The sequence below is a fragment of the Coenobita brevimanus genome, chromosome 63 (genome assembly GCF_032717465.1).
Source record: "Coenobita brevimanus isolate Jiangsu-jjx chromosome 63, ASM3271746v2, whole genome shotgun sequence".
In the NCBI taxonomy this organism is placed as follows: Eukaryota; Metazoa; Arthropoda; class Malacostraca; order Decapoda; family Coenobitidae; genus Coenobita; species Coenobita brevimanus.
In genome coordinates this window covers 38069771-38084491 of record NC_137016.1, presented here as the reverse complement: position 1 = coordinate 38084491, position 14721 = coordinate 38069771, and the positions used below count along the sequence as shown (strand labels likewise).

Below are 14721 nucleotides of genomic sequence, written 5' to 3'. Positions count from 1 at the left end.
TGCCCCCTCAGGAACGCAGGAACCTGGGGCTAGGCAAGTTGGTCCTGAAATTTAAGATGAGGGTGACCAGCCTCACTCATCCCTGAGTGGCATTACGTGAGCAATAACCTCAACCATCCCCTGGATATAAACCTTCACCGACTCAACCCGACTGGAGTGCTTTAATTACACACTAAACCACCAGGCACCATAATTTGATTATATGATTACCACCCAGCGCAGTAAATGGTTTCCTGGTGTACAGGAAACCATTTGGCTTGTCACTCAATGTAGAGTCACCCATATGCAGAAGGAAGAGGAAGGAATGATGGAAAGAAAGACAAAAGACTGAGTGTAAAGTCTCCCGTAGGCAGAAGGATGAGGAAAGAATGAAGTAAAGAAAGAAGAGGAGGGTAGGAAAGGAGCGAGGAGAGGAAAGGGCAGACAGCCGAGAGCAGCACCACATCGAGTGAGTGGATGGTGAGCGACCCCACCTACCACGAATAATAATAATAATAATAATAATAATAATAATAATAATAATAATAATAAAGAAGGTATCCTGTTTATCAGTCAGGGGAATTGATAACTTTATTTACATGTATTTTATTATCAGTATATTCTCAGACCAAGAGAGGAAATGAATACGTTTTCTCGCTCTCTCTCTCTCTCTCTCTCTCTCTCTCTCTCTCTCTCTCTCTCACACACACACACACACACACACACACACACACACACACACACATACACAGAAAGAATCAACACACCCACCCACACGCACACACAGGAAGAATCAACACACACACACACACACACACACACACACACACACACACACACACACACACACACACACACTGGGAGAAGTAAACACAACATGTTTCCTATCAGTTTATTTTATCAATTAATTTCTGTCCCAATAACAGAAGCAAAATTTATTCACATTCTTTATAAAAAAAATTACGTGCATTTTTTAACCAGTATTTCGTAACACTTTCCCGTTGGCGATCTATGCTTCTTCTTACGCTTGATATTCCGTTGTATATTACTGAAAAAAAAAAAAGAGTCGATATTAAGGAGATAAAAAATATAAAAGAGAATAACAATGTGTGATAAAGAAAATAAATCGCCAAGGAAAGGGTGTTTGGAACACTTATATGGGAATTATTTTAAATGGGACTTTTTGTGCTTATATACTTATAATAAAAGTATAAGGTGAGAGAGAGAGAGAGAGAGAGAGAGAGAGAGAGAGAGCGAGGAAGCTACTTGTAGATAAATATTCACAGATAAGAAGAGAGAGAGAGAGAGAGAGAGAGAGAGAGAGAGAGAGAGAGAGAGAGAGAGAGAGAGAGAGAGAGAGAGAATGTATACTGGCATTATTAACAACAAGATATATTTTGAACAAGAGAGAGAGAGAGAGAGAGAGAGAGAGAAAGGGGGGGGGTGAACTTAGCTCACTCTTCACCTTAAGTTGGCATGAAAATCAACATCTTTCCATATTTAGTGCTGAGTTGTTGCGTAGACTAGCACCAGAATATAATGCTAGTCACGAAGAAGAGCTGGAGCCTCAGTACTACCGTTTTCTAGCACTGAGGAGCGTGGAATAGGCTGAGAAATAGCGAAAATCTGTGATAAGTTATTTTCTTCTCTCTCTCTCTCTCTCTCTCTCTCTCTCTCTCTCTCTCTCTCTCTCTCTTTTTTTTTTTATAGAGGGTGAAAAAAAATCCATATCAATTTACAGGCGTTCTCCATTAAAAAACGTGAAAATGAAAGGAGTATAGCAAATGTTTACTTAAAAATACAGACCTAGAGAATCATATTTAACATCTGTATTTTGTGATGTACTGTATACGCAAAAAATACATACTGTATATTCTCATTTTATTTTCCTTCATTTTCATCTTTTCTGATTTTTTCCTAACCAAAAATCACTCATGTCACTCTTGTTCCTGAAAAAAATGAGGGAGGTCTTCTTGGGTCCCTCATATTTTCATTTTTACCTCCATTATTTTGGCCTGTTTGCTTCCATCTTTGTCTGCTTCATGTGGGCCTGTCTGCTTTCCATCGCATCCATATCAGCTACAGAGCACTTCATCTCTGCCTGTCTGCTTTCAGTTCTGTCCCTATTCAATTTACTGTGTTCAGGGGCGCTGCCAGAATTTTGTAATAGGGGGGGGACCTGCATTTTGGTTGTTATTATTTTTGAAATGCAGGTGCCTGGTATTACAAGAGTGTCTAGATTAACAAAAAATGTATCTGGTATTAAACAGTAAAGGAAGTAACCCAAGAATCAATCATTAGTACCTGAATGAATAAATTAGAATATAAACATACGACTCTGTGACTACCTTCCCATTCAGTTTTTTATTTTCATTTTTTTTTTTTTAATAGAAAAGAGGGGCCCGTGTCTCTTCTCCCTCCCTTAGGACTATTTACTTCCTTTTCCATCCTAACCTACCTCAGAGCAATTGGTTTTGGCCTATTCACTCCCCATTCCTTCTTTGCCTGCTTCATTAGGCATCATTTGAATCTCCCCGTTTCCTTTTCCATCTTTGTCTGTTTCAGCACTCTTCATCTGGGCGTGTCCGATCCCTTTTCCATCCTTCTTCGCTTCAGCATGGTTTGTTTCGACCTTTCTGCTTCCTTCTCCATCCTTCTCCATATCAGTACGCTTCACCTGGGCTTGGTCGCTCCCCTTTCCATCCTCCTTCACTTCCGTATCGGTTGCTTTGGCCTGTCCACTCCCCTCTCCATCCTTGTCCACTTCAGTACGCTTTGCTTGGGCCTGTCCGCGTCCTCCTCCATTCTTGTCTGTTTCAGCATGCTTAGCCTGGGCCTGTCTTCTTCCCCTTCCATCCATGCTGTTCTCTCCGCATCCCTGCTCAATCACCTCCAGCTCAGTATGCTTCTCTTGTGTCACTCCGCTCTTCCCTCCACTTCCCCCAGCTTCAGCACACTTCTCTCCATCTTTGATCACCTCAGTACAATTCTCTTCACTTTCTCCAGCTTCGCCACTCTTCTCTCCACCTCTTGCTTCATCCTTGACGATTTCAACAGACTCCCATTCAAGTTCCTCTCCGGCCGCACAACTCTTAGTGTACGTGGTGAGTATGCCTTCGATACGTCCCACCTCCGCCTCCCTCAGACCCTGTATGCCACTGAGCTGGACACTGGTGGAACGTTGGCGCCTCTGTCGGGTGTACAAGCCTGCAACTATACACGGGGCCAGCAGCACCACCACCGCCAGCACGCCCGCCACAACGTTACGTGCAGTCGTAACAGCGTCTTGCACTTTGCCTGAGGTCACGTCATTTGTGGTTCCGTCGATCGTAGGAGTTGAATCTGAGGTCTGTGTGGAGGCCAGAGTAGTACCAGTGGATTCTGAAGTGGTCTCCGTACGGGCCAGTGGAGAGTGAGCGGATTCCGCAGTGGTCTCGGTGGGGTCCAGAGTAATTTGGGTGGATTCTGAAGTGGTCTGAGTGGAGGCAGGTGTGTGTTGAGAAGTGTGAGTGGAAGTAGGTGTGGGTTGAGTGGTGTGAGTGGAAGCAGACGAGGGTTGAGTGGTGTGAGTGGAAGCAGACGAGGGTTGAGTGGTGTGAGTGCTTTGGTCATCCCTGGGTGATATTGAAATACCTGTGTCTGCGATCTCCTTGTCCCTCTTCACTCTGAAGCCGCGAACCACGTCACCAGGCACTGATGTATGTTCTGAAGTCTGTTCCGTGATTTTGACATGAGTGGCCTTGTTAGTGTTGCCCACGTCGGAATAGTTGAGGTGAAGACTGTGATTGCTGTCGTCAACAACATTATCCAAGAGTGGTCCGTCGTTGGCTGAACTGCCATTCCCCACAGAAGCGGTGACAGAGAGGTTGGTAGGCCTACCGTGCTGTCGGGCTCTGAGAGTGAGACGTGTCGGGTTGTCGGTGAATTTTCGTTGTTGCAGCTCCACACAATCACATTCCTGGGTCATGGGTAGGGATATGGCCGACTGATGTGGCCACAGAGCCAGCACCAACGGCCACACCAGAGCCAGCCTCACCACCCACATGATGGCGTGGCAGGATGAGGCAGGGAAGTGAGGGAAGGACCTGAGGAAGCTTGAGGCAGGGAACTGAGCCTGCAGAGATACACAGTAGAGACAGCAAAGGCAGCTACTCCACCAGCCTCACCGCTCACATGCTGACGCCGCGGAGGTAGGACAGGAACTCAAAGACCAGAGAAACTGCCGAGTGAGAGATATCGAGGTGTCGTGGAATCTAGTGTTATTCTCCCAGCAGCTCTTCCTGTCTGATAATTATGCTGCTCCACACCTGCACTCAGATTTACAAACACGCTTACGATCGATTCTCTCTCTCCAGTAACGAAGAAGAATTTTGATTTCCAGGAAGAAGAAACATGTTTTTTCTACTCTTGTCTTTCCTTGTTATTCTCGTCAACTCAGGATGTTTTGTAGCACGTCTTCCTTAACCTTTAATTTTCTTGTTACAAAATTTTCTCGCGGGTACTAATTATTATTGATTATGTGTGTGTGGATGAAAGGATGCGAAGATGTATATTGGATGCAAGAGTTTATAGAGGTTGGGGGAGTGGACTTTCTGACCACTACTTGGTGGTGGCCAGAATTAAAGTCCAAGTAAGATGGAGGAACAGAAGAAGGGAAAGACGAGAGGAAGGAGTAGTTGCAAGGAGAGTGGAAAGGTTACAAGAGGATGAGAAAAAGGCAGAGTATAAGAGAGAAGTGGAGGAACGATTGGGCAAATATGAATTGGAGCAGATGGGGGACGTGGAAGGTGTGTGTAGAATATTTACAGAAGAAATATGTGCAGCATGTGATGTGATGTGTGGAAGGAAGAGAAGACGGAGGGGGGTGCAAGGAACAGCGTGGTGGACTGAAGAGGTGAAGCAGGCTGTGGCACAAAAGAAGAAAGCATACAATGAATGGATGAGGAATAGGGGCGTGGAAGAGGTTGAGAGGCGGAAGAGAGAGTTATATGTAGAAAGAAAGAGAGAGGTGAAAAGATTAGTAAGAGAGAGTAAGAAGAGAGTGGATGAGGAATTTGGAAGGAATTTGAGTGTAAAGTGGAGGGACTGTAAGAAAATGTTCTGGAGAGAGGTGAAAAGAGTAAGACAGGGTGGAAGTGAAGTTAGCAGGGGAGTGAAAGATAAAAATGGTAGATTACTAGTGGAGAAGGGAGAAAAAGTGAGCAGATGGAGAGAACACTTTAAGGAATTGTTGAACGTGGAGGATGGAAGTAATGCGAGTATAAGTGGCTGGGGAATGGCTGGGAGAAGGAGGGAGGTGAGAAGACAGGAAGAAATCAGTAGGATAGAAGTTGTGGAAGCAATGAAGAAAGTTAAATCAGGGAAAGCCCCAGGAATTGATGGAGTGTGTGGTGAAATGCTGAAGCATGGGGGAGAGATAGTAGTAGAATGGATGTGGAAGATGTGCAGATTGGCCTGGGAGGAAGGTAGAGTCCCGGAGGATTGGAAGTCAGGTATAATTATTCCCTTGTACAAAGGAAAAGGGGAAAAAGAAGTGTGTGGTAATCATAGGGGCATTTGTCTTCTTAGTATAATAGGAAAAGTGTATGGTAGGATACTTATTGACAGAGTTAGAGAAAGAACAGAGGAATTAGTTGGAGAAGAACAGGGAGGCTTTAGGAAGGGAAAAGGTTGTGTAGATCAGATATTCATTCTCAGATCTTTAGTGGAAAAGTTTCTAGAGAAGGGAAAGAAGTTGTATGCGGCTTTCATGGATTTGGAGAAAGCATATGACAGGGTGGATAGACTAGGATTGTGGAAAGTGTTAAGAATATATGGAGTAGATGGGAAGTTGTTGAATGCTGTGAAGAGTATGTACGATGGTGCGAAGGCTGCAGTGCGTGTGGATGGTGAACTAAGTGAATTTTTCTCTTTGAAAGTTGGGTTGAAACAGGGATGTGTCATGTCTCCATGGTTGTTCAATCTGTACATGGATGGGGTAATAAAAGAGGTACAAGGTAGGGTAGTGGATGTTGGAGTGGCCCTGGTGAGAGAGGATAGTGTTTGGAAACTCCCTGTGCTGTTGTTTGCAGATGATACTGTGTTGTTGAGTGAAGACGAAGGGGAGCTGCAAGGCTTGGTGGATGAGTTTGGGAGAGTGTGTAAGAAACGGAATCTAAAGGTGAATGTAGGGAAGTGTAAAGTGATGGTCTTTGAGAGAGGTGAAGTCAGTGAATGTACAGCGAGGTTGGATGGTGAGGAATTGGAAAATGTGAGTACGTTTAAGTACTTGGGTAGTGTGATGAGTAAGGATGGAGGTTTGGAGGGTGAAGTGCTTGAAAGGGTACAGCAGGGAAGAAAGGTTGCTGGTTCTTTGAAAGCAGTGATAAGAAACAGGGAAGTGAGCATGGAAGTGAAAAAGTTACTACATGACAGTATTGTGATACCAACTCTAACGTACGGAAGTGAAGCTTGGACGTTGTTGGAAGGACACAAGTCAAGAGTGAGAGCAGTGGAAATGAGTTATTTAAGAGGAGCCTGTGGAGTCACATGGAGAGACAGGCTGACGAATGAGGATATAAAGGAGCGTTGTGGTGTTGATGTGGATGTGATAGGAAGCGTTATGAGGAACATACTGAGGTGGTTTGGCCATGTGGAGAGGATAGAGGGTGAAAGACTGACGAAGAGACTGTATGTGAGTGAGGTGGAGGGGGAAAGAGGGAGGGGGAGGCCGAGGATGAGATGGAGGGATGGGGTGGAGAGGTATATGAGAGAGGGGGGTGTGAGTTGGGAGCAGGGGAGTGAAATGGCGGGGGACAGGGCGACTTGGAGGCGATTTGTTTGTGGCCACCCCAAACGGGACTGAGGCGTCTGGCAATAGATAGATAGATAGACTAATTATTATTTTTTTTTTAAGATATTGCTTAAGTAGAATACAAGATATTGCTTAAGTAGAATACAAGAATACATTAGCAGCTATATATAAAAATTTGGTGATAAGGAAAACGTACAACGGAGGTTACAATGGTACGACCCTAAAATAAAAATATGCATTCATCATTCATGGCTCCTAATTTGGAAATGCATACTAGAATCAATGAAAAAAAAGAAAAACAGATTAAGACTGTCTCTGATACCATGATAAACCAGACCAAATTAGTTACATCCTTTGATTTCTTTGACTAAGGAGACTGCACCACGTTTTACTGATTTATTGTGCTGTTTCTTCTTTGTACTATAGTGTATGTTATTAATATCTTTTTAATAACAACACAATTGACAGATTTGGTAGCATGCTTTACACAAATATTGGGAGTTTTATTTACTGAGAAGTAAACAGTTTTAGCCCGACGTGAACCCTCTTCAAGTAGAGAGGAAATGTTTTATCTTTATGTGTGTGTGTGTGTGTGAAGGAGGATTCAGGGAGAGTTAAGACGAGATCAGGGGAGAACGAAAGCAGCGGGGTTGTAGGAGATAGATAGATAGATAGATAGATAGATAGATAGATAGAGAGAGAGAGAGAGAGAGAGAGAGAGAGAGAGAGAGAGAGAGAGAGAGAGAGATTCTATCTATTTGTATGTGTGTGTGTGTGTGTGTGTGTGTGTGAGGGAGGAAGGGAAGATCCAGGGAGAGCTAGGACGAGATAAAGGGAGAAAGAAAGCAGCGGGGTTGTAGGAGAGAGAGAGAGAGAGAGAGAGAGAGAGAGAGAGAGAGAGAGAGAGAGAGAGAGAGATTTCAATAGATCAAGCAGTTTATTCATTCATTTACATCCACACCGAGATGTGTACATACATTTGTAAAAAAAAAGAAAAAAGAAAAAAAAGGAAATTTGTACATTCCTTTTCATGATGTGCCATCTAAATTTCTTTTGTGTTTTCTTGAATATCACTTTATGGTATGGTTTCTTAGCTGGAAGAAGGAACATTGTGTTTAGTATAAATGATCAAAAGAAAAAGGCCATCTTATCTAATCCGATCATATCTTCTCACGTACGCTACACTCCACCACTTCCACACTGATCTCCAGTCCCTCCCCTACCTGATATTCAATCTCACATGTAATGGAAACCAGATTATATGATTGGTTGTCTTTTTTTTTTTATCATCCCCAGTTTCTTCATCCACTATCGTAAATGAAATACAGTTTTGGTTCTTGATTTTACATATCTCATTTCCACATGGAGCAGTGATTTATGCATACAGTGAAAATGGCTCCTTATTATTGAATATTATAGGTGACCTCACTTCTTTCATCGCTAGTACCAGCTTTCACAAGATTAGTCATGCATTATACTCACGTTTTTTTTCTAACTTCAGCTCTTTTTTAGTCTTACAACCTGACGCATCTCGAAAGTTCAGAAAATGAAATATACGAGTAGTTGAACATGTATTTTATTTTATACTACATTTTATATCACTCATTTATCTTTCCTTATTGCTTCCCCTCTCTCCCTTTCCCCTCTCTTTTTTACTTCTCATATGTGGCTCCTCTTCATCTCTGACCACTCACCTCATTATCAGTCTACCTTTCCTCTTTCGATCAACCATATGCACATTATTTGCCCTTCTTTCATTCTTCATTTGCACAACGTAACTAGACTGGGAACAATGTAGCTCAAGGCCGATCAGAAATAAGAATATAACAACAAAAACCAAATTCAAGGAGTATAATACAATGCTGTAGTTACCCCGGTCAAAATGTGGGGGTGGACGTTTTCTCTTGTGGGTGTATTATGACTGAACCGGAAGCAGCCATCTTACACAGCTGAGCGACTTGTGACCCTCCTCTTTCCTTCCTCCTCGTTCCTCCAGCCCTCGGGATGAATCGGTAGTTGAGCCTAGTGACGTGCAGTGATGGACTGACATGAAGGTGCACAGAGTAGTATTTAAGGCGAAGGTGAAGAGTTAAATAAGCTGCCGCCATTACCACCACAAGTCTTCCACCACCGATAACCACCACAACAGTTATGGGACCTGTCAATCTATAAAGCTAAATATTGCCCCCGAAGCTTTTACTGTGTCCCACCCGCCCAGGAGTAAGTCGATGTTGAGCAGGGCTTCAAGCTGACCAAAATGAAGAAGCTGTTCGAGAAGATAGACCATTCCAAGAAGGACCAAAGCCACTCGAGTTTCATAGGCAAGGTATTCGTGGTGGGACGAAACTCTGTCACTGTGGAGGAGGTCATAGCTGAGGGTGAGGATTTTATATTCATTTAATTAAAGAATATTTTAATTATTTGAATCCCGGAAAAGGAAGTAGTTTTCTAATTTTCATTTTTTCTGTGCTGTGGAATCTGTTCAGAGAGAGGAATATTTCAACCACAAAAATGAGGTAGTTTTTCAGATTTTCCCAAAAACTTTCAGTATAGCTGACTTGGGCTTCTGTTGATAAATAAGAATATTTGAACAGTGGAAAAGGGGGTAGTTTATTATATTGAATATTTCCACTGCTTAGGATATTGTTGAGAGATGTGAGTATTTGAGGTTCAAAAGGAAGTAGTTTTATAGATATCAGTACAACTTCAGTGTTCAGGCTGCTGTCGAGAAGTACCGGGTAAAGATATTTGAACAGCAGAAGAGAAAGTAATTTGTCAGATTTCCCACCTTTTTCAACTTTATCTTTCTGTTTAGAGTTTAGTAAATATTTTTTTTGAACCTAAGAAAAGGAACAACTCTGATTTATAAAGTATCATCAATATTACTGTCCTTTTTTTATAATCATTATAGAGAATGGTATAGATGTTTGAGATTAAGTTTGGTAAGGATACTAGATTCAGCATGGTTAGGTATGGTAGCTAGGTTGTCTCATAATTCCCTTTGACCTTCCTGTTCTTTCACACTTTTATTAAGTTCAGCCTGAATCCCCAAGCCTGCCCTCTTTATGAAATAGTTTTGCCTATTAAGGTGGGCAAGAATTGAGAAAAATCAACCATACTGTACTCCCTTTACTCTAACTTGGCCTAAAATTGCCCTCTCACTATCATTAAAATGTGATGCTAGTCACAAAGATGTGCAATGGAAAGGATGTAGAGTTGTAGTACCGGTACCTGTATTTCTTTTTTTCTCACTGGCATACATGAATCAAGCTGCAATAGAAAAAATATGTGGGCCAAGGAATTGGAAAATGTGAGTACGTTTAAGTACTTGGGTAGTGTGATGAGTAAGGATGGAGGTTTGGAGGGTGAAGTGCTTGAAAGGGTACCGTACAGCAGGGAAGAAAGGTTGCTGGTTCTTTGAAAGCAGTGATAAGAAACAGGGAAGTGAGTATGGAAGTGAAAAAGTTACTATAGTCTCACCAATCTAAAACCAAGGTTTGGGTGGGGTCTGGCGCTGGGTGCAGCCATGCCATACTTCCTAAACGAGCGATGAGTAGATTCTGTTATATATGTAATAGGCATCACAGATAGGTACACACATACTAGTACAATATAAACGTAAGTATTCTAGCATATCAAAGGAAGGTAAACTTGTAATGCATATGGCTCTTGTACATCAATAAAGAAACGTGGCATACATATTTTACAGTGGTGCTGAAAAAAATGTAGTTACTTTTACCGACTTTCACGGTAGTTCTAAGCTGGGTAAATAATGTAACAATTATGTTTATAATATAATTTGAAGGAATCAGTAGAACATACGCTATTTTCTTAATAGAAATAAATAAGTTAAAACACTCACGAGCAGCAACATCCAGGCCCATACTGGGAGTTAATCCATTGGAGGGAGATTAAGCTTCTGTCACGTGCTTCCACTGTTCACTTTGTTATATATATAACTTAAATTATATTTATGACTTAAATTAGTTTGTCTTTACACACACACAAAAAACACACACACACACACACACACACACACACACAGAAGTGGGTGAAGTCATGTCAGGCCAGGTGGCGAGGTGTGAGCGGACGAACTCTAACGGTGTCAGGTCAGCCACTAGCCAATCAGAGTATAGGAAACAAGGCAACGCTGTACGCCGGGAAATCCCCGGCTGGACTCCACCCAAACCTTGGTTTTAGATTGGTGAGACTATACATGACAGTATTATGATACCAACTCAAACGTACGGAAGTGAAGCTTGGACATTGTTGGAAGGACACAAGTCAAGAGTGAGAGCAGTGGAAATGAGTTATTTAAGAGGAGCCTGTGGAGTCACGTGGAGAGACAGGCTGACGAATGAGGATATAAAGGAGTGTTGTGGTGTGGATGTGGATGTGATAGGAAGCGTTATGAGGAACACACTGAGGTGGTTTGGCCATGTGGAGAGGATGGAGGGTGAAAGACTGACGAAGAGAGTGTACGTGAGTGAGGTGGAGGGGGGAAGAGGGAGGGGGAGGCCGAGGATGAGATGGAGGGATGGGGTGGAGAGGTGTATGAGAGAGAGGGGTGTGAGTTGGGAACAGGGCAGTGAAATGGCGGGGGATAGGGCGATTTGTTTGTGGCCACCCCAAACGGGATTGAGGCGTCTGGCAATAGATAGATAGATAGATAGATAGTGCACTGACTTATGAACATATTGAAATCAAGAAGGCAATAGCTAAGAAAAAATTCTGAAAATACAGTAATCAGTTTCTGTCTTGTAAGGCTAAACTACAATACAGTATTATCATCCATTTCTTGACGTTTACCTGGATGTGTGGAAGATGTGATTGTAAATATTAACTATGTAGGTTTGTGTGGAGATATGTTACTTACCTTTTTATGGTGGGAGCCCCCTGACCCCTCATTAATCTGGGTTATCATTGTGTACCAGCAGAAGGGATAGGATATTCACTTGCCAGGTTTCTTGGTTAGGTTTCACAATAATCATCTGGAGGTAGCAAGATTATACTGAAATATACATTAACAGATTTTTTTTTTATAGCCAATATTTTAACAAGTGCCTTTTTTTTTTAAATGTATAGGCAAAGAATATTAGTACTGTAATGTTTTCCTCCAAGTAGTAATCTGTAATGCCACTCAGGGATGAGTGAAGCTGGTCATTCTCATCTTAAATGTCAGGTTCAACTTCCCTAACCCCAGGCTCTGCTTCTCATGGGGCAACATAGGATTGGATGGTGGATGGATGGACGGATGTAATCTGCTGTAACATACGAAGGCAGGGGGGTAGGGAGATTACCATACAGTATAACTGTCACTTCCTGCCTCTTTAGTGCTTGTCCTGAATTGACATCAAACCTTCGTACCTTTCATCTCTAACCCATGTGAATGGTACAGGAACAATTTAGTTAGGGTGATTTTTTTCTTGTGTTATACAGGTGTGATTTGTTATGAAAGCTAAAATGTAATGTTTTGAAGATTTTCAAGCAGACATAGTACAGTATTCTGCTTTCAGATATTGATACAGCAGTTTGACAGCTAATGACAAAGGAGGAGGTGTCCACCACCTATTAACTGTGGTGCCAAAGCTATCATTACAGTTAGGACACTGCAGGGGTTGATATGATCTGAGATAGGTTACATCAGTATTGCTTCTGCAAGTATTACTGGTACTTTGTCAAGGGATCATCAGGAGCACTTACTGTATGTGTACCCTGAGTGGCAGATAATGAGGAGTGTAGGTAGTGAATGTGGTTTGTTCATATTAATGTTTGTGGAATAATGTAGAGTAAAGCCTTACTGTGTGAAACCTTACTAAGGGAAGACCCAGTCTTATAAAAATAAAGTTTTATGTAAGCCAACTTTCACAGTATCAAGAGTTTGTGGATATAACTAACGCAGTTCAGTATTTGAGAGAAAAGTCTGGTGTATCAGTATGAAACCTGAGAGAATACTTTATGGATAGTAGTGCCTTGACTGTGGTGATGTATTTTTGTAGTACTGTATATATACAGTATTTCTGGTACTACCAGACTAGTTAATTTGGAAGAGCTCTGATAGTAGTGAGAAGGATAATGAAAACTATAACCTTTTCAGTGTCTATCCCAAGCTGAATATAACCATCTTGAAGTAGGAACAATAAAATAGAAACGATGTCATTGGATGGAAAGGATTAATACATTCCTTGTGTTATAAAGAGATTAAATGAGTTCAGCATAAATGATACAATTCTGACAGCTATTCATGTCATCATCCTGAGTGACTAATGAGCAGAGGCCTTATCACAGCTGTTTAAGGACATTCAGTGACGAGTACCTATCACTGCCAACTTGCACCGGAAATGACAAAAATTACTCTGCTCAGGAGAGGCCAGACACAGGATGGTGCACAGTACTCATTTATTTGTTAATCTGTTATTACATAATGTCTTGGATATGTACAGGAAAATTGGTACTGTGAGGGAAGCAACTACTGTATATATAAGTGGAACTTGCTCTTGGTTTATAGTTGATATTACCAGTTCTGTACTTGACAGTATTAATGTGTATATATATATATATATATATATATATATATATATATATATATATATATATATATATGTATATATATATATATATACACCGTATATAGATAGATAGATATATGATAGCGCTACAGTCAAGTACTGAACTGGGAACATCAGCTATAAACCAAGAGCAAGTTCCACCTATAGTTGCTTTCCCCATGTGTGTGTGTGTATATATATATATATATATATATATATATATATATATATATATATATATATATATATATATATAGATATATATATATATATATATATACCGGTATTTATATACCAGTATATATATAATTTTCTTCTCCTAATGTCTCTGAATGCTTTTGTTCAGTTTATTTATTTATTTATTTTTTTACTGGAGGGGTTTGACATTGCCTTAAGTAAGCATTCCACTGCTGGAGGTTATATGTTGAATAAAATCATCTGGAGATAGCAAGAGTAAAGTGAAGAGCCTTCCTCTTGCTGTAGGCAGTAGTGAAGTTAACACATTCAGGCAGTATTGATAGGATTTGGTTTTCCCATATCTCAACACATCATCCTCTTAAGAATAGTTAGTTTGTTGCATTCGTTCTGGTACCAGTAAAGAATTAAGTGTTTATGGTTCATTTCCTAACCTAACAAAGATCCCAAACCCGTCAGCCTGGTTGATGGTTACATGTTGTCAGATTGGTGAGTCATTTTAACTAATAACCAGGGTGACCCATTTTTACCTCGTAACTAAGGCTCATTGAACTTCATGCAATCACAACTTACCACTCAGGTTGTAGGAGTGGTCCAGTTGCATCAGGTGAAAACAAGCGGACATTAGTAGAGGGTATGCCTTTCATTCGCTTAGTTATGATTGTAGGTGATGTTGGTGAGGTCATGATGCTTCTTTCAGTTCTCATTTAGTTTAGGATTTGTCCTGGCAAAATGTTAGTTTTTGTGAAAACTTTAAGTGGTAAAAGCATCTTGGTTTTTCCACATAGGGGTTTATAATCATCATCATCATCATCATCAACTTGAACATCATCATCACCATCCTCATCCATATCTCTTTTCTTACAGAAGGACACGGTGAGGAAGTCTGGGTGTAATATTCCTTGAAGGGAGATGAGCTTCTAGTAGGGTCACCATAAAATAAAAAATAAATAAATAAATAATAAAATGGAGAAGGTATAACGAATGGTCACAAGGATGATACTGAGCTTGAAAAAGTTGCTTTATGGGAGATACTGGGGAAGTCATAGTTACCAACCTTATGTGAGAGGAGGGGGAGGGATTTGGGTATGATGTACAAAGGTGTAAAAGGACTGCATCAAATGGATAAAGAAAAGTGATTGTAAAGGATTACGAGAGGACAAGAGGGCATGAATTTACACTTAGGAAAAGTGTCTTAATGATGTA

General features: G+C 41.1%; 1 protein-coding gene across 1 annotated transcript in view; it reads left to right on the top strand.

Moving 5' to 3' along the window:
• The first annotated feature begins 8708 nt into the window (after positions 1 to 8708).
• LOC145404482 (uncharacterized) overlaps positions 8709 to 14721 on the top strand; it is a 64530-nt gene continuing 58517 nt past the window's right edge. Inside the window, exon 1 of the mRNA XM_080276021.1 lies at positions 8709 to 9150. Coding sequence (XP_080132147.1) covers positions 9030 to 9150 — 121 coding nt within the window. The 5' untranslated portion in view covers positions 8709 to 9029. The remainder of the gene's footprint in view (positions 9151 to 14721) is intronic.